At 44.4% G+C, this 26,228-nt stretch overlaps 1 protein-coding gene across 2 annotated transcripts in view; it reads left to right on the forward strand.

Moving 5' to 3' along the window:
• ARHGEF26 (Rho guanine nucleotide exchange factor 26) overlaps nucleotides 1–26,228 on the forward strand; it is a 269,992-nt gene that overhangs the window by 28,160 nt on the left and 215,604 nt on the right. For both annotated transcript variants that reach the window (XM_063916107.1, XM_063916106.1), the window contains exon 4: nucleotides 4,213–4,355. In XM_063916107.1, the coding sequence (XP_063772177.1) occupies nucleotides 4,213–4,355 (143 nt within the window). The remainder of the gene's footprint in view (nucleotides 1–4,212; nucleotides 4,356–26,228) is intronic.

The raw sequence follows: 26,228 nt of genomic DNA on the forward strand, positions 1-26,228 counted from the left end.
GTCAAAAGAATATTATCTTTATCAAGAGCATCCATATCAGAAGCCAAATTTTCAGCCCACTTAGCAATAGCACTACTCACCCATACCGATGCCACAGCAGGTCTGAGCAATGCACCAGTTCTGACGAAAATGGACTTCAATGTCGTCTCCAGCTTGCGATCCGCCGGATCCTTGAGAGCAGCCGTGTCAGGAGACGGAAGCGCCACCTTCTTGGACAATCGCGAGAGAGCCTTGTCCACATTTGGAGACGACTCCCATTTTTCCCTATCGTCAGAGGGGAAAGGATATGCCATCAAAATTCTCTTTGGAATCTGCCACCGTTTTTCAAGCGACTCCCAAGCCTTTTCACACAGAGCATTCATTCCATGAGAGGGGGGAAATTTTACCTCAGGTCTTTTCCCTTTAAATAAACAAACTCTTGTGTCAGGAACGGCAGGTTCCTCAGATATACGTAAAACATCTTTAATGGCTATAATCATGTACTGAATACTCTTGACAACCCGTGGATGCAAAGAAGCCTCATTCAAATCGACATCGGAGTCAGAGTCCGTGTCGGTACCTGTATCTGCCATCTGGTTAAAAGCACGCTTTTGTGACCCTGAGACTGTCTGTACCTGAGACAAAGCGTCCTCCACAGACTGTCGCCATGTTTGTGTCTGAGAATCAGATTTATCCAGTCTCTTAGATAATAAAGCCACATTCGCATTCAGTGTACTCAGCATAGTCATCCAATCAGCAGTCGGCTGTGCCGACAGAGACATACCTAAATCCTTTTCTGCACCCCCATAACTTCCTCCGGGGAGGAACACCCAGGCTCAGACATGTCAACACCTAGTGTCGACACACCCACACTCACACAGGCCACAAGCACAGGGACAGACCCACAGAGAAGCCTGCAGGGAGAACACAGAGGGAGTTGGCCAGCTCACACCCCAGCGCCCATACACTAAAAGAATAGTATATATGATCAGCGCTGTCTAAACTAAATGAAAGCACCAAATTTTATGTGCCCCCCCCCCCGTTTTTCCTCCCTGTTACTTGCGGGAGCTTGGAGGTCCGGGCCAGCGTCTCTGCAGCACTGTAGAGATAGGAGAAAATGGCGCTGGTGAGCAATGTGCGGCTAAGCCCCGCCCCTTCCCGGCGCGCTGTAGCCCGCTAAAATTCAAAATCTGTTCACTGGCGGGGGTAATCTATACGGTGTCCGGACACCGTATACAGGGCCGGTTCCGGGGCTTCTTGCGCCCCGGGCGGCATTAGGGGGCATGGCTTCATACAGGGGGCGTGGTCAGTTACACCCCTGTACTGTAGTAGGATGTGCGGTGCGCGATGACGTCATCGCGCACCGCACAGCAAAGGTCCTCTCCACGAAGGAAAACTAGACGCTAATCGTCTAGTTCCCTTCGTGGAGAGGACCTTTGCTGTGCGGTGCGCGATGACGTCAACGCACACCGGACATCATTACAGTAAAGGTCCTCTCCACGAAAGGGAAACTAGACGCGTGGCAAGATCCGCTACTGACCGTATAATGTGTGTTTTGCCAGCCACCGACCCAAGTAACTGCTGCCCAGGGCACTCCCCCCTAGCGCCCTGCACCCTGAAAATGCCGTGGTGATATGTGTGGGAGCATGGAGCGCAGTGCTACCGCTGCGCTGTACCTCGTTACTGAAGTCTTCTGCCGTCACTGAAGCCTTTGATTCTTCTAATACTCACCCGGCTTCTTTCTTCTGGCTTCTGTGAGGGGGGTGACGGCGCGGCTCCGGGAACAAGCAGCTGGGCGAACCAAGTGATCGAACCCTCTGGAGCTAATGGTGTCCAGTAGCCTAAGAAGCAGAGCCCTTAACTAAGAAGAAGTAGGTCTCCCCTCAGTCCCACGCTGCAGGGAGCCTGTAGCCAGCAGGTCTCCCTGAATATAAAAAACCTAACAAAAGTCTTTCTAGAGAAACTCTGTAGAGCTCTCCTAGTGTGTGTCCAGTCACTCCTGGGCACAAAGTCTAACTGAGGTCTGGAGGAGGGGCATAGAGGGAGGAGCCAGTTCACACCCAGTCAAAGTCTTTTTAGTGTGCCCAAGCTCCTGCGGATCCCGTCTATACCCCTTGGTCCTTTTGGAGTCCCCAGCATCCTCTAGGACGTAAGAGAAATATATATATATATATATATATATATATATATATATATATATACAGGTTGAGTATCCCATATCCAAATATTCCGAAATACGGAATATTCCAAAATACGGACTTTTTTGAGTGAGATAGTGAAATCTTTGTTTTCTGATGGCACAATATAAACAAACTTTGTTTAATACACAAAGTTATTAAAAATATTGTATTAAATGACCTTCAGGCTGTGTGTATAAGGTGTATATGAAACATATATGAATTGTGTGAATGTCCACACACTTTGTTTAATGCACAAAGTTATTAAAAATAATGGCTAAAATTACCTTCAGGCTGTGTGTATAAGGTGTATATGTAACATAAATGCATTCTGTGTTTAAACTTAGGTCCCATCACCATGATATCTCATTATGGTATGCAATTATTCCAAAATACGGAAAAATCCCATATCCAAAATACTTCTGGTCCCAAGCATTTTGGATAAGGGATACTCAACCTGTATACACACACACACACACACACACACACACACACACACACACACACACACACACACACACACAGCTCTTGGGGTGTCGTGTTTTTTCTTGTACCTGCCGTGGCCATGCCTGTCCCCACCCGTACTTTCTCGTATACACATAGAGGGACTCACAGCTAGGTTGTCTCATCTGTAGAGAGCTGTGAGGCTGCGGGCTGCTCCTGTGGTAAGCCTTTGACTAGTAGTGAGCCTGACAAGTGGATTTCCTGCTGGGCTGCCTGACTCTTTGGTGGCAACAGCAGGGACAGGTAGCATCATGTGTAATGACTGCATTTCAGCAGGGACTAGGCACCGCGCTTGAATCTGCATACCAAATGCAGTGTTACTAGAAAAACACTGTAGCATGGCATTTCGTATACAGATACAGCCGTGGTCGCACACAGAATATAGACATGCCATATATTAATTTTAATTAGCAGAATCTGCTTGTGCGTCTTATTCACATAGCAATACGGATAAGACACATTTTATGCTACCAAAAAAAAAAGATGCCAGACAGTAACAGAGTTGCACGGGACCTGTCAGCTCACTCATACCAGGCATCTCCCGCTGCGTGGCGTATTGATGCAAGATGTATGAGGACACATCTGTACCTAAATAGAAAACTTACTGTGGCAATGTTAAATACTTCAGGGACCAGCTCATTTGTAGTACTTGGCATATATGTCTCTAGGAAAGTTTTGTCAAAAGTGGTAATCAGATACATTGTGGAGTAGTGGGAGATAAGGAAAGATACTGTGGGGTATTTATTTGTTTATTAACAGTTTTGTTATATATCACCCAGTGGCAGATCTACCACTAGGCAGGTGAGACATGTGCGCCACTTCTGAGGGTGGCACAGCAGGCATGTGTATGTATGCAGTGTTTGTGTGTGAGCAGTAGGGGGAAGGTGTGCGGGGTGTGTGTGTGTGCGTGTGGGGGGGGGGGGGGTGATGGGGCAGTGAGCGCTGATGGAGCAATGTGAGCAGCAGGGGGCAGTGAGTGGTGTGGGTGCAGTTATGTGGGCACAGGTGATTTTTTTCTTTTTTTGGGGGGGGGGGGGGGGGGGCAATAATGGTGTGTCTAGGGGCGGCCTGATCCCTGAATCTGATTCTGACTTCTATCAATGAAAAAGTATTTCTGTTTATTAAAGCAATTTCTGACCCATTCTGAGAAAATCTGGTGTTACCCTGCACGGCGGAGACCCGGCGGACAGAGGTAAGTACATACGAAAATGTGGTAAAAACCCAGAAAACAGAGTTTTTACCGCATTTTCACTTTAATACAGTCTGCCCTTAAAGAGTGATAAAGTGGAGAGAGATAAATGACCAAACAACCAGCTCCTGTCATTTTCAAACGCAGCCTGTAACATGGCAGTTAGGTGCTGATTGGCTGGTACTTTATCTCTCTCCACTTTATCACTCTCGAAGGCTTAGTACATCTCCACCTTATATTATTGTTCTACAGAAGCATTTCTAAAAACACAGAAATTGCAATTGTTTTTCCTAACTTTCCTTATTGCATTATGAGATTTGAGAATGCCATACATATACTAAATGCATTCCCCTTTGCTTTCAGAAAATGCTGTTCTGTACCAAAATTACAAGGAGAAAGCTCTGGATATTGATTCAGATGAGGATAATGATTCCAAAGAGCCAAAAGAAGAAAGGATCATTATTGAATATAAACCTCTAAGGTCGACGTGGAGTCAACTGTCAGTGGTAAGTAACTTTCAGATATTCCCCTTCAGTGTACTGTACTTGTTCACTTTCTGAATGAGATTTTCTTTGCTGACATAGAAGTGTGTGGTGTGTAGTTGAAACATTATACAAATATGGGCTAAATAATAAGCATTAAGGGGTCGATTCAATGTAATGAGATGCTGTGTGCACATCAGCTGTACACACGGTAGACCCCATGGCACACATTTTAATACGCACCCCTAAGTGGCTACAAACTAAAATACACAATTCAGGGTCGAAGTGAGGAAGATTTAGGGGTGATGAAGGGTGCCTTTGCCATTATTCCCTTACATGAGCACGTAGTAGGCATTACCCCTAATCAAATCGACTACTATGAATCCCACTAATATGCAAGCGTTTAATACTGTAATCACTTCTAATGTTCTATTCTATATACAGGAATTCATCTTCAAGAAGTGCACAAAAAAATATTCCCATTTTGTTGATTTATACCCCTTTCACACAGAAATGAAGAAGTTCTACCCAGTAATTTATCGATAAACGTGGATCCTTTTTCTGTGTGAAAAGGGCAACACGGGTTGAGATTCCCGGGACTTTGATCCTGGAATTTACCAGGGTCAGAGACTTGGGTATTTCGTCCCCGGTTGACCCATTCACACAGATGAAATATCCATGTTGAACCACAAATTACCGGGTAGAAATTCTTGACCCGGAATTTGCTTGTCTGTGTGAAAGGGGGGTAAGGCAAGGACCGGTAAAACGACCCGGCAGTGAAATGCCGGGTAAAAGCCGGGATTTTCAGTCATTTCTGTCTGAAAAGGGTATTAGAGTATTCTATTGAAGATACATCTATGACCACTTCTTGCTATTGTCTGACACTACCCTGACCCCAGCAATATAACTTTTACAGTGTTCCTATTTTGTATTTCTTTTTCTTTGATCTGAGTAGATGGCAGAGTTGGATTAACAGTAAGGCAGTGGGGGAGGTAACCCATGGGCCCCCACACAAAGCAACATCACCATCTTGGGGGCACTGTGGCATATGTGAACTGGGCTTTCTGTAAGGCATAATAGGAACTGGAGTGTGTCCAGTGTGTTTAACACATTTGTGATGTTGGGAGTAATTCCACATTATACATTTTAAAAACCAATGCCAGCATATCTTTTTGTCAATTTTATGGTAGGGCCCCCACTGTTTTTTACATATTTTTAACTGCCTTAATAGCTTGTGTTATGTGCTGTTCTCAGTCATTGTACTACCTATCCCATTATGGCTTGTCCAGTGCCTGGAGTCCTCAGCGAAAGTTCTCATGCAGGCATCTGCTCCTGCTAGTATGAAGCCAGCACAAAATTGCAAATTGTAGGGGTTGAAATATTGGCACCTGTTAGATGTCACATATAGGGCTGTTTCTAGACAATTTGGCTTCCAGTGCGAGCAATAAAAAACTGCACCTCCCCCCATAGACATTCAAAAATGCCCCCTTCCCATAGTCATAAAAAAGTGCACAAGGGGCGTGGCCTTGATAAGATGGGCATTGCGTCACAGAAAAAGGCTACCGTACACCCCAGTTTTTGACCGTGCAACAACAGACCTCTGACACTACAGGGGGGAAAAAAACACTTCACCATATTAAGCCCCACACAGTAATGCCCATTGCAACATATTATGCCCCCTGCACCATATTGTGCCACACACCGCAATGCCCGTGATTCATTATGCCCTGCAGTAAAGCTTCAAATTATTTTTCAATTATCTGCTCGCTGCAAAGGGTTTCATGTGCTGGGTGTCATGCTCGTTGCCAGGGGTTTCATGCACTGGGTGTCATGCTCGTTGCCAGGTGTTTCATGCGCTGGGTGTCATGCTCGTTGCCAGGGGTTTCATGTGCTGGGTGTCATGCTCGTTTCCAGTGGTTTCATGCGCTGGGTGTCATGCTCGTTGCCAGGGGTTTCATGCGCTGGGTGTCATGCTCGTTGCCAGGGGTTTCATGCGCTGGGTGTCAAGCTCGTTGCCAGGTGTTTCATGCGCTGGGTGTCATGCTCGTTGCCAGGGGTTTCATGCGCTGGGTGTCATGATCGTTGCCAGGGGTTTCATGCGCTGGGTGTCATGCTCATTGCCAGGTGTTTCATGCGCTTGGTGTCATGCTCGTTGCGAGGTGTTTCATTCGCTGAGTATAATGCTCATTTCTAGGGGTTTCATGCGCTGGGTTTCATGCGCTTGGTGTCATGCTCTTTGCCAGGGGTATGTAATGCTCATTGCCAGAGGTTCCATGCTATGAGTGCCATGCTTGTTGCCAGGGGTTTCATGCGCTTGGTGTCATGCTCTTTGCCAGGGGTGTGTAATGCTCATTGCCAGAAGTTCCATGCTATGAGTGCCATGCTTGTTGCCAGGGGTTTCATGCACTGGGGGTCATGCTCTTTGCCAGTTGTTTCATGCTATGGGTGTCCTGCTTGGTGAAATGCTCGTTCCCTGGGGTGTGTAATGCTTGTTGCCAGGGGTAATGCTCGTTGGCAGGGGTGTGTATTCGCTGGCGCCAGCACTGCTATCGGGCTCCCCCTCCTCCCGCCCATAATACTCTGCTCAGGGGTGAAATGACGCAGTTGCGTGAAATGACACCCCCAAGCGGAGTGCTATGGGAGGGAGCAGGATAGGAGCCGGCAAGTGCCCGCGGCTAGAAACGGCACTGGTGACATACCTGTAAATATTTGTGTGTGTCTGCAAGATCCGGCACTCAATTAGCAAAATTCCAACTATCCTGATTCCTTCCAAAACAATGTAGTACAAATCCAGGGGATTGTTCATCTAGGTAAATAATCACACAGTAGCCAATGTGTGCAAACTGACATTTCGGTACAGAGTACCTTTATCAAAGATCAACAGAACATCAAAAACATCTGACCTTATAAAAGAGATGATCACCCCAGGTTGTGCGCTGCAGACAAGAATACCTCCGGGTTCAACATGGCGAATAACGTCATCCGGTCGTGGCCGCATCCAGCCACTGCCGTCCCTGTATGAGTCACCATAGAAACGGATGTACACAGATTCAACAATGTAAAAATAATACTTGTTTGATTGTTTTGTTCTCTTCCTAAGTCTGACCCCTAAAAGCATAGTTACTCACTGGAGATATTATATTGCTATATTGCTTATTTCATACTAATTAAATCAAAATCATTGTAAACAGTTGATTGCCATACACTAATGAGCCAGTTTGTTGAGGGTGAGTTTTTCACACTGGGATTTATTTACTAAACATTTGTTTTCAAATAGTAATACACGCAAAATCAGGCTTGTTTTGCATGTACAGTATTACAAATGCCCTTTTAATTGAGCGCTCAGACTGCAGATGTTTAGTAAATACTGTATACCCTTCCTCTAGGTTACCCATTTCTAGTGTTTTGGGCTTCTGGGCTTTCACAGTCAGGTAAAAAATAAAATCTAGAACCCATATTTTGCTTTCCAGCACCATAAAATAAGTGTATCAATAATTTTTGTTTCATTTAAAATATTGATAGAATGACATTTTATACTGTTCTCTTAACAGTTGTTCAGAAATATATGGGGATATTCAGGTTTGTTAGCAAAAAAAGCAGCACACTAATGGGCAAAACCATGTGCATTGCAGGTGGGGCAGATGTAACATGTGCAGAGAGAGTTAGATTTGGGTGGGTTATATTGTGTCTGTACAGGGTAGATACTGGCTGATTTATTTTTACACTGCAATTTATATTTCATTTTGAACACAACCCACCCAAATGTAAATCTTTCTGCACATGTTACATCTGCCCCACCTGCAGTGCACATGGTTTTGCCCATTAGTGTGCTTTTTTTGGTTTGCTAACAAACCTGAATAAGGCCCATAGTTCAAAGGTGCAACTGTACATTTAAACTACATCAGCCATTCTAGTGCAGGTTATATAATACCAATTGTCTGATTACACCTATGAGCAATACTAGTGAATAACCTTCTATCAATAAATACACGGCATATCTGCATGCTCACTGGTCCTGTTTGCTGTGATGCTCTCTGGGAATAATGCAGATGATTAGACATGTCTCTATAACTTTTCTCTTTCATGTGATAATAAATGTACCTAGAGAATAAACCTGTATTATCATTATCATTGGGGGTCATTCTGACCCGTTCGCTTGCTGCGTTTTAACGCAGCAGAGCGAACGGGTCCCTACTGCGCATGCGCTGGTGCCGTAGTGCGCCGGCACATTCCAGACGCCCGAAGGCCATAGCAGGGATGCGATCGCCTCTGCCTGATTGACAGGCAGAGGCGATCGCTGGGCGGGAGGGGGCGGAACCGTGGGTTGGCCGGACCTAACGGGGGCGGGCCACAGCGTCTGCTTAACGTCACACGCAACCGTAGCGGGCCGGGGAGCGATGAGTAGCTCTCGGCCAGCATGCTAAAGCTGCGCTGGCCGAGAGCTACTCTTGAAGTGCAAAGGCATTGCCGCTGTGCGGTGCCTTTGCACTTCTGCAAGGGGGGGCCGGACTGATATGCGGGGCGGGCTGGCCCAGTGCTGGGCGTCCCCCCGCATGTCAGGGAAGAAGATCGTAGCTGTGCTAAATTTAGCACAGCTATGATCAACTCGTAATGACCCCCATTGTCTCTTATCTCTGGTCCCAGTATAGTGCAGCATTACGGCACACTTTCAGATGGAGAGTGACAGTTGACACAAGTCAATACAAGTAATGCTTACAATAAAGATTGCAAGACTGCAGCAAAGCAGTATTTTGCTTTTTACTTTGTGTGTTTATGTTGTTTATAATACCGAGGGGGAGATGTATTAAGCCTTCCTAAGAGTGGAGGAAGTTGTGCAGAGGAAACATGATAATCACAGGCTCTTATGTATTGTGCAGTTATTTTATGTAATGGGTTATTTTTATGTGTTGCGTAAACAGTAGCTGAGCAATTAGTATTTATGGGATGACAGTAAATTTGTCAGAATGGATTCTTTGTGTACAGAACCTTTCACAAGTTACCACAGCTATGTTATGTAGGCATATTGCCTGCACCTTTTTCTGCTGCTTCTTTTCAGTATGTTTCTAATAGTACATTTCAGAATTGTTCAAATAATATTAATGAGCAGCACCATTATAGGTAATAACGTTTGTATTTTATCACTGGTGGGGCAGCAGTTTGGCATGGACCCTGTTTCCCATACTGCAGAAGTGGGGCTAGTTAGTAAGGCATCCATCCTTTGCCCCTTGGTACACTACAAAGCGAGTCTTTGTGGCGTGAGAGGGGAGGGTCCAGCCTCATGCTGGGGAGAGCAATCAGAAACCTTGGGAAGTACCGTAGTAAGAGAGAAGTTTTAGTGGACAATGTTTAATGTGTATAATGGTTTTTGTTAACCTGCAATTGAAATGCTGATAGCATTGGAAGATGTTTGTGTTATAGTTGAGTGGGAGCCAGTTTTCTTTGTACGCTGTGCTTGACACTGCAGGCTGCAGTACAGCAGCTCTTAGCTGAACTCCCTAGCACAGATGTGCTCTGTATATCCACTATGGTTTATCTGCCACTGTCCTCACTGTGAACCTCTCTTATATCACCATACTGCATAGCAATGAATTGGTGATGTTTACATAATGGAAACTTTATTGTTGTTTTATATACATTTATAAGATAAGGCAGACTTTTCCTGAAGAGTGGATATGTGATATGGCACAAACTTTTGCTGTAAATAATGAAGACTTTTAATATGTGCTCACATTTCCCATAAATTGCTGCGCTGCTACAACCAGTTCTGGTTCATTCAAACACCAGTTACAGCAGCTACACTCGCACTTAGGGGGGATTTCAGTTAGTCTCGAAAGAACATTTTTGGGAGAGAAAAATGGGGGTTTACGGCAGTTTTTTCCTGGACAATTCAGTTTTTGTGCAAAAACACACATGATGCAGGATAAGTTCCCAGACCTATGTGTTTTTGCGGCCACAAGTGCGAAAAACGAGGTACAAATGATTAAAGATTGGAGAAACTTTTATCCTATGATTGCCCTTACTAGCAGCAGGGGTGGTCTTCAGTATGCCGGCGGTTGGCCTCCCGGCGACCAGCATACCGGCGCCGGGAGCCCGACCCCCGGCATACCAACACTTATTCTCCCTCGTGGGGGTCCACGACCCCCCTGGAGAGAGAATAAAATAGTGTGGCGCGCGTAGCGCGCCACCGTGCCCGTAGCGTGGCGAGCGCAGCGAGCCCGCAAGGGGGTCATTTGCGCTCACCACACTGTCGGTAAGCCGGCGGACGGCCTCCCGGCGCCGGTATGCTGGTCGACGGGAGGCCGGCCGCCGGCAGATCGTAGTGAACCCAGCAGCAGACAACATCATTGTTCCTAATGAAAATTTGAATAAAAGCAATTAGATTAGATGGATGAACAATTTAAGAAACTAAAAAAAGCAGACATTTACAAATGAAATATAAATATATGATTGGGCATTAAACCCTGTCAATAGCCGAATGTCAGAGGAGGAGGTGCTTTATGGTGTGTTAGCCAGGAAGTCCAGGACTCAGTGAAGGAAGACGCATTGTCATCTACTGTACTAGGCATGAATTCCATATGATAAGTGTCCCAGATAGCCGCTAAGATAGCTGCCATAGATGGGACTGTGTGGGATTTCCAATGGTAAACAGTTTTACATTTCAACGCATTAGTGATATGCCAGATAAGTTTCTGAGAAGGCTTCAGTATGTCAGGGATATTCCGAGGAAGTGGAAAGAAAGATGGACAAAGCGGTATGTCTATCTCAGTGATTCGTGAGTTTAGCCTACGTATAGCCTTCCATAGTGGGGCTATTTGGGGACATTCCCAAAAGATATGGAGCAGGGTGCCTCTCAACCCACAACCCCTCCAGCATAGATCTGATGTATCAGGGAAGGCGCGATTCAGACGTGTTGGAACCAGATACCAGCGAACGTAAATTTTGAACGAGTTTTCTCTATACCTAATTGCGGTAGATGAGGATGCCAAGTTTTGTCGTATCTGTTCCCAGATGTCAGGTCCTAATTGTTCTTGCAAGTCAGTTTCCCAACGCGGCTAAGGAGGGCAAATGATGCTTAAGTAAAAGGCGATAAATCAATGAAATAAGGCCTTTTGACAAAGGGTGAAGGAAACATAACGATTCTAGGGTGGTTCTTACCAGGAACTTTGTGAATAAAGTAGCGCTGAATGGAGACTACAAAGCTGCAGGTATTGGTAAAAACATTGAGGAGGGAGATTATAGCTGTCTTGTAACACAGAGAAGGACGGAAAAGAGTGCAAAGGAGCAATATCAGTAATGAAAATTAAACCTTCACCTCTCCAGTGTTTAAAAGCACGTCTGTCTTTACCATCAGGGAAAGCTGGATTGTCCCAGAGAGGGAAGAGTGCGGGGGGTATGGGGACGAGAGCAGCACGTAAGACTTAGATAATCTGTCCCACCTCCACCTTTTTCACTGCTTGGTACAAGTGGAGAGGTTTCCCACAGCAACCAGTTGCTATGCCATCAGCAATTGGCTTTGAGGTAGCATTTGTTAAGTACATTCTATAAAATTATAGGTACAAGCTGATTGGTTGCAATGGGCAACGTTTCTACTTGTCCATGCTTTTCTCTGCTTGATACATTTGCCCCTTAGCTTCATAAACATGCAGACTATAGGTGCGTACACACTGGGCGTTTTTGCCCAGCGTGTATGTACAGCGATGAGCGCTGACATCACTGGGCTGAAAAGCGCTCAGTGCATACACACTGAGCGCTTTTCCCCGCTGCCCAGCGATGTCAGCGGGGGTGAGCGGCTTTCCATAGCAGGACGCTATGGAAAGTCGCTCACCCCGCCGTTCATCTACTGGTAATATCAGTAGATTAACTGCGGCCGCCAGCGATGAAGCAGGAGCGCGCATCAGAGCTCACCGCTCATCGCTTGTCCATACACACTGGGCGGCTTCGAGGTGAAAACAGCTCAACACACCAAAAGTGATCTGCTTTCAGCTCAAAATCGCCCAGTGTGTATGGGCCTTATGAAATAGCTACTTCCCCCATGTTATATTGACAGATGCGGGTAAAAAAAATGCTCTGGTGTGTACTTGTACACGTAGGAACACAATAAACAAATGTTCATACTGTATGTTTAACTTTTCAGTTAAGGGAAAATAAACTAGATACAATTTTAGAAACTAAATGATATAAAAAACTTGCATCAGTGTATTTAAGATGTGATGTTTTTAACCATCGGTCTCTTATTTGCATGCTTACTGTGGACATTCAAATTTTTCTTATTTTATAGTCATTCACAAAACTTGCTTTGAAATCATAATAATTGTAGAACACACTGAATGAATAGTGATTGTCTGCCCAGCTCTGTGGGGGGCAGTATGGCTGTGAGCCAGAACCTGAATTTCAGTATTCCGTTCACAAATCCAAGTTCTTTTGGCTTACATTGCTATCCCTGGCTGAGGAAGACCCAGGCCTGCACAGAAGAATAGGAAAGCATGGAAAATGATTTATGTGGTTATGGATTATTAGTGCCCATAAACCTTGCGGTTTTAAATAAAGTTAAATGCATAGTGGTCAGTGTGTGAACTCCAGTGCTTTCCACGTTACCTTGTATGGCATCCACTGGGTTAATTGCTAATGGCTTATAGCTTATAGAAGAAATGTGGGTAGTTGACTATTTGTAGTCAGTGCTCTGCTACAGCCAAAATGTAATTTATATGTCTTGTATTTTAATATTGGTACTTAATGTATACTCTAATACGTAACTAACAATACAGAAAGTAGCATATTGCATTGATCAGTTGTCCATTCTTTTCAGCCTTACATGAACATGTAGGGGTTATTTAATCATCTGTGAGGCTCCTTTCAGGCTCTGTTTACGCATTGACGACCCGAGTCAGATCCTGATGCAGCTCCTGTTCATTTTCGCAAAGGACCGATGTTCGTTACTTTGCACATGTGCTGAACAGGTCCTGTGGCGTTGGAAGCAGAATGGCTGCAGACGTCAAGTGATTAACAGTTTCCAGACGTTTTGGGTGGCGAGGGCTTCCGATTTTGGAAACGGAAGTGTATTGCCTCCATTTTGGGGGGATTGCAGATGCCAGGATCTCTGTCTTCCAACTGGCCTCATGGTAGTAGCTGCAGTGGCCTGGCTTGCGTGATCCCATGGGTCACTCATACCCCTTTCAGACTGCCAGCTTTTAACCCAGGTTATTGCACATGAGCGCGCATAACCCGGGTTGCTGTGTGGTCTGAAAGGGCCAAGGGGAAATATCCCAGGTCGAGCGACCCTGTATTTCAACCCTGGTAGCGGCTGGGGTTGAACACGGTTTCAGCCCCGGTCGCTGTGCGGTGTGAACAGGTTGCCGGGTCGATGTGACCCATTTCCCGTTCACACATTATGGATGGGTGGCGCTTGGAGATCACGTCACTGTTGACGTCACCAACCCGGCAATATGCCTTACTGGGGTTGCCGCTGTGAAAGGGGCTGAGGTGGGTCGCACCCAGCAAACACCCATGTACGGTTCCCGGGTGCGACTCGCCAAATGCGGTGTTAAAGGGGTATCAGCCGACCAGTGGTGTTGCAGGTGATCCGATACTGCATCCTCGGAAGCAGCACTAGCTCACACATGCATGCAGGAAGTGTCTACTTATACCTGACATTTCCTGCTGCGTTACCATATCTGTGCATCACTGCTACTTCTAAATAAGCAGCAGCGACGCCCAATCCATCTGAATCAGGCACAATGTTTTGTTCAATGAGGTGAGAACAAATATGAGCCCATTTTTTAATTACTTTAAGTACCATTTTAAGTGCATAAACGTAATATGCCCCCCATATGGTTTACTATTAGGTTGTGGAACAAGGGATGTTGTTGTTATTGGTACTATTAGCAGAGCACACAGAGAACACCCAAAAGTTCTATTGTTTTATTTTTTTTGTATTACTGTGCTGAAACAGTTGGACATTACTTTGATAGTCCAAGATCAAATATGCTAGCAGCTGCAGCTTTCAATACCCGGGACAAGTTGCAAGTCTAAAATTACTATTATTATTATTAGTAGTAGTAGTATTATTATTATTATTATTATTAACCACTTGGATGATAAGAGTCTGGACTTCCAGTGTTGATATTACTGGAGTAAAATATTGCAGTTGTGTACAAGCCCTATGAACACCGATCAGGATTATCTAACAGGCACACACAAGTATTTGCTTCCTTTTATGGATTAGCATACATATTTGACTGTTATTCTTAATAAGTCCATATTTGAGATTTTGTATATCTACTTTACTTTACTGCACGTTAAACAGCCCTTCTAGTCACGAAAACCATGGCATGACTCGGTAGCACCAAGCGTATTTACGTTCGACTTTTTTCATTAAAATGCATTTTATTTGAAAAATGATGCAAATGGGACGCACAAGCAGACTCTGCTGATTAAAATGATACGCAGCATGGCTATATCCCGTGTGCAACTGAGCCTGTATCGCCATATTTTCCTAGAAAACACTGTAACATACCATTTTAGTACACAGATGCAGCTGCAGACGCAAAGAGAATATAGGCACGTAACATATCATTTTAATCAGCAGAGTCTGCTTGTGCGTCCTATTCGCATAGTGATGCAAATAAGATGCATTGTGGGCAAAAAGACGCCCAACGCTAACGGAGTTGCACGGAAACTGTCAGCTTACGCACGCCAGGCATCTCGCGCTATATAGTGTATTGAGGCAAGATGTATGAGGACACATCTGTACTTTAAAACAGGATGGTAGTGAATTAGGTGAGATGCACTCTAATCAACAGGTGTCCAAAATGATGGAGAATGCTTTTACATCTAAGATTATCAACAAATCCCAGGCCATTCTGTTTGTTGCTACTGTAACCTGGAAGTAGAGATGACAGCAAATATAACCATAGCATAACAATCCCTAAGTACCATTGGTTGGGCCTGTTGCTTAGATCTTTCTCCCCAACTAGAAACAAAGTAAAATTCAGAAGCCAATCTGTAAAATCCAGGAATCTGAAAATGTGCATCCACTGATGTCCAGAGAACTACTCCTGACATTTGTCGTCCTCTGTTCTGCCCTAAATAAAAGAGGGTGATATGTCCACGTTTCTGCAATGCAGCCAGTGGCGCACCCAGGGGGGGTTTCCGAGTACCCAGAAACCCCCTCCACTAAAAAAAAAAAAAAAAAATTTTTTTTTTTTTTTAGCTGCATGAGTATTATTAATGACTGTCTAGCGTCCTCTGCAGCCTGCTGTCTTCCTGGTGGCACTTGCAAGTGCAATAAAAGTTTACTTTATTTTAATTATAGTACATATATATCCATGTGCCTACATATATACACATGTATATACATACATACATACATACATATAAACACACACACACACATATGATATATATATATATACAAGTGTATATATATATGTGTACTGTATGTGTGTGTGTGTATATATATATATATATATGCATGTTTAATATGCTATGTATATGTGTATATGGGTTCACTACGATCTCCCGGCGGCCGGCCTCCCGGCGACCAGCATACCAGCGCCGGGAGGCTGGCCGCCGGCTTACCAACAGTGTGGCGAGCGCAAATGAGCCCCTTGCGGGCTCGCTGCGCTCGCCACGCTACGCGCGCCACACTATTCTATTCTCCCTCCAGGGGGGTCGTGGACCCCCACGAGGGAGAATAAGTGTCGGTATGCCGGCGGTCAGGCTCCCGGCGCCGGTATGCTGGTCGCCGGGAGCCCGACCGCCGGCATACTGAAGACCACCCGTGTATATGTATGTGTGTGTGTATGTATATATATATATATATATATATATGTGTGTAGATATATGTATATATATATATATATATGTGTAGATATATATATATATATATATATATATACACACAGACACTAGTTTTACGGACCCAGCATATACTGGGTCACCTCAGTCCCCACCCCCGTGATTGGCTCCGCCCAGTTCTGGAAACCCCCCCATGCAAATCCTGCGTTTGCCACTGGCAGCCAATGCACAGAACCCAAATACTGTACCGTGTTTGGAACTCCAGAGTTTGTGTCCTGTACGTCATCTGAGCAGTGAGCAACATCATCTAGGTCACAGTCAAACCATTACATTTCTCCAAATTCTTTGGACATGTGAAATCTGGTTTGTCAAGAAAATTCTCTGTTTGCAGCCTCTTATTGCTCTGTGAGAAGATAGATTTCCTGTACCACATTACAGACAGTGAGTGCTATAACCAAGATATACAGTATAGAAGGCGGACTGAAACTGAGATTGATAGGTGTATTCACTCAAATTTCTTGTATGAGGATATGTAATGGCTATTAGTTCATAAATCACTTAACGTCTGGTGACTAGTAAGTGACGGTAATGCTATCAAGGAAGACCAAAATATAAGTTCACAAAAGAATGTATTTATAAGTTAATTTTGATACAAAGTCTATGTGGTCACTTTTTGATTACATTATATGTGACTAGTTACTAGCCCTTCAAATTGCAGAACAACATAACAGTAATGTCAGTGCCAGCGGCTGTGCATGCCCGAATGGAGCAACACTTAAATTGCTCCATCGACTGCCATCTAGTGGCTGCCGAAGCAGTAACACTTGAATTCCTGCCATAGAGGTGAGGAGCAGCGATAGCCTTTTATTATATAGGATATTTACGATTCACCAGTCTTTTAATCTGCATAAATTTAATCACTTCCCCTGCAGTGCAGACAGGTTAACTTGAAGACTTAATGCCATTCCATTGTGAGTAGTGGTGTGTATATGAATGGACTTCATAAATTACACATTTTTTTATTCGTTTTGAAAGTAGTGATTTTTTGTATTGCATAGCATGTTACTATCTTCCTTTGGTTTGGCAAAGTATGAACATTTAAACTTATAGGATATTATTGTGTGTACCTGTTTCTATATTGATTCATTTTTCATTAATTCTTTAAAACTACTAGCAACTGAGGAAGTAGCTGATAACCTCAATAAGAATGAAGGATTCTGGGATAGCACATATACGACAGCTGTTTCATTGTAAATTCTCATTCCAAGTGTCTGTCTTTTGTGTGTTGTGAATTTCTCACAGACATTTTGGTCCCTGGTAACTGCTGAAACAGATAAGAGCATGTTGGACTATTTCCAGCAGAACCATAGAGCAATTAAGAGAGTATAAATATGTGTTGTGTTGGACACAGTAGGAGACTGTCACTTACGTTGAAATGAATTGTTATCTTATTTGCACTTCAATTTTGTATGTCATGATGATTAAAGGCACTATTTTTGTATGTCAGTAAGTGTGACATTTTGTTCTTTTTTTTTGTAATTAAAACAAGGAAACCTATTGCAAAATTTTTTAATAGGTGCCAAAAAGAACTTTTTGTTATTCTCATATAATTTTATTCCCTTCTTAAACTACTGTCTGCCGCATATACAGTATCTATCTGTTCTTTGTGTCAGTAATAGGCCCTTCACACTGGCCGACATCACTCAAAGATATGAACGATCTCGTTCATTAATGAACGAGATACCGTTCATATCTTTGAGTGTGGAGGCACCAGCGATGAACGATGCGCAGCCCCGTGCTCGTTCATCGCTGGTCCCCCGTCGGCTGTGCATGCAGGCCAATATGGACGATCTCGTCCATATTTGCCTGCACTGCTACGGAGCCGGGTGACGGGGGGAGTGAAGAAACTTCACTCCCCCCGACACTGCCCCTCTGTCGCTGGGTTGCCCGTCGGCCGTATCCGCCGTCAGGCAGCTCGGCGGCGGATCAGCCAATGTGTAGGGCCCTTAAGACTGTACACAAAGATAAGGTATACTGTACATCCAGAATGGAACATTCACCATGCACATTGCCGACAATGACAGAATGTCGAAATGGCATAATATTGTTTTTGTGAATGTCAACAGCTGATTTTTACTGATTGTAGTTTAGGCTGTGGTTAGGGTTAAGCATGGTTGGTATTGCCAAGGTTTACATTATGTCAATGTCGGCATTTGACATGTCAACCTACTGTCCATGTTGACATTCTGAATGTTGACATTTTGTGGCATACAGTGTCGGACTGGGGCATGAAGGGCCCACCAGGGGAATGCTGTTGTAGGGGCCCATACTTAAGAGTGTGGCCAGGCTCCAGTGGAGCGTGGCCAGCCACCACAGAGGTTTGGCTAACCATTACAGAGTATATGTTCTGTGCCCCTTGGTAAATGTATAATAAACCATATTCTTGTGAAGTATAATGTAACATATGTATAATGCATAATTCAAGTGCACTAGGATAGAGTCTGGAACCTGATCCTTAGAGGAGGAGTAGGACCAGGACCCACAGGCAGTGGGCCCACCGGTAGTTTCCCCTGTTTCCTGTGGGCCAGTCCGACCCTACATACCCCAAAGAAAAAGTTGTTTGGTTTGTTTGCTTTTTTAAGTCATGCCAAGCTTAGAGTTGTTTGTGAAGTGAGATTATTTACCAGTAGGGTTTCTGACAATGGCGCAAAATCCCAGAAAGTGATCCGTGCAAATCAGACGCCAAACTCAGTGTATGTAGCGGTTGTTAAGCTAACATTTTAGTGAAAAGAATTTAGTTAAACAAGCTGAACAGGTATAATGTAATGTACCTTCCTTTCATTTGCAAAATATACCGCAGTGAACTTTGTGACCCATATTATTCAGTATAGTGATACAGTGCTTATGCTTAGTTGAACATGCACCTGTTTGCTGAGCGTATCACGAGTGTTATCATACTCTGCATGCTACGGTATTGTGTGCAGGCAATTATGGGAAATGCAGAGTCACATTTCAACTGCATCTACACTTAGGACTGAAGAGGTGTAACAGGGCATTGTCATGTAGTTAAAGTAGTTTAGTTGGGACGTGGTAAAATACTGCACGTAAGCTCAGGGCCGGTTTTTGGGCGCTGTGCGCCCCGGGCGACAATAGGGGGCGTTGCTTCGTACAGGGGGCGTGGTCATTTACACCCCCTGTACAGACTGAAATGATGTGCGGTGCGCGATGACGTCATCGCGCACCGCACAGCAAAGGTCCTCTCCACGAAGGGAAACTAGACGCGTAGCGTCTAGTTCCCTTCGTGGAGAGGACCTTTGCTGTGCGGTGCGCGATGACGTCATCGCGCACCGCACAGTAAAGGACCTCTCCACGAAGGGAAACTAGACGCGTACGCGTCTAGTTTCCCTTCACAGCGGCAGCGGGAGCACAGCAGCAGTGGATCTTGCCCTGGTGCGGCGCCCTCCGGATGGCGCCCTGCGCCCTCCGGATGGCGCCCTGCGCCCTCCGGATGGCGCCCTGCACCCTCCGGAAGGCGCCGCCCCGGGCAAAAGTCCTGGGTAAGCTATACATAGGTGGATGTAATAGTGTAGGGATATGGCTAGTGCATACTCATGATGTCTGGTAGAAGCCCAAGTGCACAGAAAAGGGCAGGGCACACCAAGATGCGTTCATCTCTGCATATAGGAGAATGGGGCAGATGTATTAAGCCTGGAGAAGGGATAAAGAAGTGATAAAGCAGTGATAAGTGTAAGGTGATAACGCACCAGCCAGTCAGCTCCTAACTGTCATTTTTCAAATCCATAATGATTGTCTGGTGCATTATCACCTTGTACTTATCACTGGTTTTTCACTTCTTTATCCCTTCTCCAGATTAATACATCTGCCCCATTAAATGGTTTTATTCCTGTAAACATACTGTAATGTAGAAGCATTTACAGACAATTTTCATTCAACACAGCATCAGCCTCTTACAGTCCCAGAATAAATGGTTAAAGAATCATTGTCTGTTAAAAAGAGAAGCGTTTCTCTAGTCTGGAATTAGACCTAAATCTAAATGACAAGACACGTTTGTGTTGTGCAGTGGGATAGGAAAATCATGCTATTTAAGCTTTGTTACATGCTCCTGTTCTTGGGGGCAGACAGTCTGAAACTGAAAGAAGGTATAGAGTTTCTATTAGATTGAACGAATGCCATGGCTGCTAATACTCAATGTGATGCTGTGTCCTGTTAAACAATGAGCAGTTTGTAGACTGTTATTCTGATGCTACTGGTGAAATATGCTTTTGATTTATATTTTGTGAAATAAATCATGCTTGGAGGTCCTGGAAACCGAAATCTCCATCCAACTGATAGATCAAACTCTGGAAAGTCAAATGACTTATGTTGCCTCCATTGTATCTGCCTGTGAGAAAGTTGTGAGCTGGCCCAGGAAGACCTTAAGTAAACAGAGCTTTTGGTGTCTTTATACAGGAACTTATTTGCAAACATCATAATGCGGCTGCATCCACTATCCTTATTGTTTCATGTTTATGCGCCATATTTTCTGCAGGCACCGCAGCTAGTTTCTTTGATACAGTTGTGGGGTAGAGCTCTTAATCCCAGCTCCATAATGCAGCAGTCCAGTGAGATTGTTATTTGGGGTTACTGTTGGCCACACGAGTTATTTTTTATTTTTTTTCAAACCACTTGACCTGACCATCAAGTAACCGTATTGTTTCCAGATTTGGTTACTGACAAAGGGGGTCATTCCGAGTTGATCACACGTAGCAACTCTTTGCTGATCGTGCGATCAACCTGACGCCGCCTATGGGGGAGTGTACTTTAGCATAGCAGGGCTGCAAACGTTTGTGCAGCCCTGCTATGCTAAAAAAGTTTCAGGTAAAACAAGACCAGGGCTGCAGTTACTCATCCAGTGCGACGGATCCACCAGCGATGAAGGTCCCGGTCCTGATGTCAGACATCCGCCCTGCAAATGCCTCGACACGCCTGTGTTGGACTCACCACGCCCGGAAAACGGTGAGTATCCACCCTGGAACGCCTCCCGCCTGTCCGTCTTTTTGGGATCGCCGCTACGATCACATTTCTCGCTGGCGGCGTCGTTGCCCGGCAACGACCGTCGCCAGGCAACGACGCATGTGCGCAATGCATGCGCATTTCCGACCTGTTCGCACTGCAGCGAAGAACCGCTGCGTGCGAAGGGACGGAATGACCCCCATAGTTGGCCCAATTAGACAAGCCGCAGACACTCAGCACTTTGGGGAAACCTGTTGTTATTATTATTTATATCTTTTATCATCTTTTATTTGCATGGCGCCACAAGGGATGGCTTCAGAAATATACAAATTGCCCCCCCCCCCCCCCCCACCACAGAAAAAATAAATAAATATACAGGTATCCCTTATCCAAATTTCAAAATCCCACATTTTTGGGTCCCCTACTGAGATAATGACACTTATATATGTATATTATATATCTATATAATATATCTATATATACACATAATATATAATATATATGTCATTATCTCAGTAGGGGACCCAAAAATGTGGGATTTTGGATAAGGGATACTCAACCTGTGTGTGTGTGTGTGTGTGTATGTATGTATGTATGTATGTATGTGTGTATATTAGTGATGTGCACCGGACATTTTTCGGGTTTTGTGTTTTGGTTTTGGATTCGGTTCCGCGGCCGTGTTTTGGATTCAGACGCGTTTTGGCAAAACCTCACCGAAATTTTTTTGTCGGATTCGGGTGTGTTTTGGATTCGGGTGTTTTTTTCATAAAAACCCTAAAAAACAGCTTAAATCATAGAATTTGGGGGTCATTTTGATCCCATAGTATTATTAACCTCAATTACCATAATTTCCACTCATTTCCAGTCTATTCTGAACACCTCACACCTCACAATATTATTTTTAGTCCTACAATTTGCACCGAGGTCGCTGGATGGCTAAGCTAAGCGACACAAGTGGCCGACACAAACACCTGGCCCATCTAGGAGTGGCACTGCAGTGTCAGGCAGGATGGCACTTCAAAAAAATTGTCCCCAAACAGCACATGATGCAAAGAAAAAAAGAGGCGCACCAAGGTCGCTGTGTGACTAAGCTAAGCGACACAAGTGGCCGACACAAACACCTGGCCCATCTAGGAGTGGCACTGCAGTGTCAAGACAGGATGGCACTTCAAAAAAATTGTCCCCAAACAGCACATGATGCAAAGAAAAAAAGAGGCGCACCAAGGTCGCTGTGTGACTAAGCTAAGCAACACAAGTGGCCGACACAAACACCTGGCCCATCTAGGAGTGGCACTGCAGTGTCAAGACAGGATGGCACTTCAAAAAAATTGTCCCCAAACAGCACATGATGCAAAGAAAAAAAGAGGCGCACCAAGGTCGCTGTGTGACTAAGCTAAGCAACACAAGTGGCCGACACAAACACCTGGCCCATCTAGGAGTGGCACTGCAGTGTCAAGACAGGATGGCACTTCAAAAAAATTGTCCCCAAACAGCACATGATGCAAAGTAAAAAAGAGGCGCACCAAGGTCGCTGTGTGACTAAGCTAAGCGACACAAGTGGCCGACACAAACACCTGGCCCATCTAGGAGTGGCACTGCAGTGTCAAGACAGGATGGCACTTCAAAAAAATTGTCCCCAAACAGCACATGATGCAAAGTAAAAAAGAGGCGCACCAAGGTCGCTGTGTGACTAAGCTAAGCGACACAAGTGGCCGACACAAACACCTGGCCCATCTAGGAGTGGCACTGCAGTGTCAAGACAGGATGGCACTTCAAAAAAATTGTCCCCAAACAGCACATGATGCAAAGAAAAAAAGAGGCGCACCACAGGTATAGAATGTAGATGGATAGTATACTTAATGACGACACAGAGGTAGGCACAGCAGTGGCCTTCCGTATCGTACTGCTATATATAGTATACTGGTGGTCACTGTGTCAGCAAACTGCAAAACTAAAATGCACCACAGGTATAGAATGTAGATGGATAGTATACTTAATGACGACACAGAGGTAGGCACAGCAGTGGCCTTCCGTATCGTACTGCTATATATATTATACTGGTGGTCACTGAAAGGAAAATCAGCCTCTTCTTGTACCCCTCGATTTGATGGCCACTGACGTCAGTGAGAGCAATCCTTAAAATTACAGATTATACACGACACCATGTAATTAAGAATCACTCTCCGTTTATTGTTCATAACAATGGTATATAAGGCATCATTGTCTAGGGAGGGATTGGAATGTCCAGGGAGGGGTAGGCAAAAGTAAATACTTTATTGGTTTAACTTTACTGCATAGGAGGGATAAAACAGGCTACATGGGGGGATGTAGGATACAGCCTAGTACTTCATCTAGGGGTGGTGATTTCACACAGTTCCCAACAAACTATGGGTGGAGCTATATTCATTTTATGCAATGCAAGCTAAATCCAAGGCAAAAGAAAAAGAAACAATATTTACACAATGCACAATGACAGAGGAGATTTAACCCTTCAATCCCCTCTTAGAATCATGATTGTTATACGACATGATTCTTCTGTAGAGCCCCCTTTTTGTTTCTCCAATTTTTTAGATATTGAACATAATCATCGGGGCCTTTGCTATCAGAGGAGGTGATGGGGCTAGTGGTAACATCATAATACATCAAGACTGTGTCAATACCTTTAGATGTGAGTTTCTTTCCACAGGGAATCACACAATAAACTATGAGACCTATAAAGATTAAAGTTATTATTATGAATATACTTATTTGCACAAGAGCCTGTTTCCAATTTTCAATCCACCCAAAATATTGGCTCCATGGGTTATCAACACCTGAATTTTTCTTAAGTTCTATGGATAAGGTTTCTAATTTGTTTATGGCTAAAGTAACCTTACCATTGGGACCAGTGTTGTCAGGAATATATGTACAACAGCCTTCCACCTTACTAATGTAAACACATGTACCGCCTTTTTCTGCTAGAATCATGTCAAGGGCCATTCTATTTTGGAAGGTCATTTGGGAAGTGGCTTCTAGCTGTTCAGCTATACCTTTAAGAGCATCTTTGGTATCATTAACAAATCTTTGTTGGTTATAATATATATAATTAATCCAGGCTACGTTTTTATTTACAGTTACTATAGGGAACAATGATTCAAAACCCGCAGCCACCTCATCTCTAGCTTTGAACTCATTTGGAACACCTCTTGGGACCCCTATAGCATCAATGTATACGTGGGGGTCAAAGCTACCTCCTGGGAGTGCTCTTTTCTTTCGATTAGCAGGAGTATTAGAGGGAGGAGTGGGGTCATCGGTGATCATTAGGAGTGGCATTATGACTTTGGCCAGGGCACACTCACCATACCATGGTGTGTCTAATTTAGTTCTAAGCTTCATATCCCCACATATATAATAAATGTCACCTAATGATCTAGTTTGGTTGACTAAAACAGTTGTTCTTTTATTTGCACAATACCCTGGTGGGAAGGTTTTTAAATTTCTACCTGTGGTAGTGTTAGATGTATAACAGGTATAGTTTCCAGGATATATGGTTATGGTGCTTCCTGGGTTGGGATTTTTTGACAATATGGGATATTCCCTTTTCCACATTTCGCACTGACTGTCATTTGTTTTGGTGTCATTAAAAAGGCTGAAAAAACAATTTTCCTGTTCTAGGGGTATATTAAGGGGCACTGTACCTAGGTGGGGCCTAGATTTGCCACAGACATAACAGTTACTTTTATTATGTTTGCTAGCACTATACTTCATCCATTCTAACCAGAAATTGATGTCAGAGAAACCAGTTTCAATAGCTAGGGTGTCTTTAAAGGTGGGATTGTTAACGGCCATCATATCCTTGAAGGTGGTTATATGAGGTTTCAAGAGGTTGGGGCGTGGTTTAGGGGGCTTGAGCTGGGCATACTTTTCATTGTTAAACATATCCTGTAACAAGAATGGTGTAAGGGATGGGTTTAAAAAAAAGGATTCACCTAGGACATAGGTGCCTGCATCAGTAGACTGGGGATGTTTTATGCTTAATATGAATTTACTATCACATCTGTTTTGTCTATGAAGGGTAAGACGGGTAAGCAGGGACTCACCATATTTGTCTTTTCTTGAGAGAGCCTCTTTGGGCTGGTATCCATAACTATGGCCAGAATTCCATCCCACTGATCCCCAATACGCACATTTATTTCCCCAATATTTACTAGTAACACAAATATAGGCTTCAGTGGGGGTATTACGTGTACCATACTGATCACACTGCCAGGCATAATGTTTGTTAAGACAGGGAGCAATGGTACAGAAATCTATTTTATAGGCGGCAACCTCAGTATTGGAGGAGTTATACCAAAATGTGTAGGTGCCGGATTTTTGTGTAATGTCTACTTCAGCTGTAGCTTGGCAAGTGAGGACCATTAGGATTATCAACATAGTCCCCAGGATAGAGGTAGGGGACAGGTTCCTCATCCTCCTCTGTTCTTCTGTCTTCGCTAGGTGGGAGGTCAGGGCTGTCTGCCCCCGTTTGTACCTCGCTGGAATCACTTGCTTCCCTCTCTAGGTCTGGTCTAGGAACCTTTTTCACTCGGGATGCATGGATCCAGGTGGGGCTTTCCTCTGTCAGGACTGCTGTTCTGGTTACTGCTACGACCTCTGTCTCTGGACCGTAGGTAAAGTCTCCTGGGCTCTTGTTCCTGGGGAGCACCTTCACCACGACTCTGTCTCCGACTTTAAAGGGGTGTGTAGGTTCCTGTGGATTCAAAGGGTTTTTACAAACAACCTCATGTTCAATTTCATTCAGTTTTATTATCAGGGACCTGACATACTCTTCTCTGATAAGTTCTAGATCTCCCTCCTGTATTACTAATGGTTTCTTAGCCCAAGGTGTAGGGAAGGGCCTACCCATTAATATTTCAAAGGGGGAGTAACCCAAAGTCTTTTGTGGTGTCATTCTAATTTCTGCCAAGATAATGGGAAGGACTTGCTTCCATTTGTGGAAGGTGCCTCCTGTGGCCTTCCTAAGCTTGTCTTTGAGGGTCCTATTCATGCGTTCTACGACCCCTGAACTCTGCGGGTGATACGGGATGTGGAACTTCCATTCCACCTGCA

This window comes from Pseudophryne corroboree, chromosome 4, assembly GCF_028390025.1.
Source record: "Pseudophryne corroboree isolate aPseCor3 chromosome 4, aPseCor3.hap2, whole genome shotgun sequence".
NCBI classification, from domain to species: Eukaryota; Metazoa; Chordata; class Amphibia; order Anura; family Myobatrachidae; genus Pseudophryne; species Pseudophryne corroboree.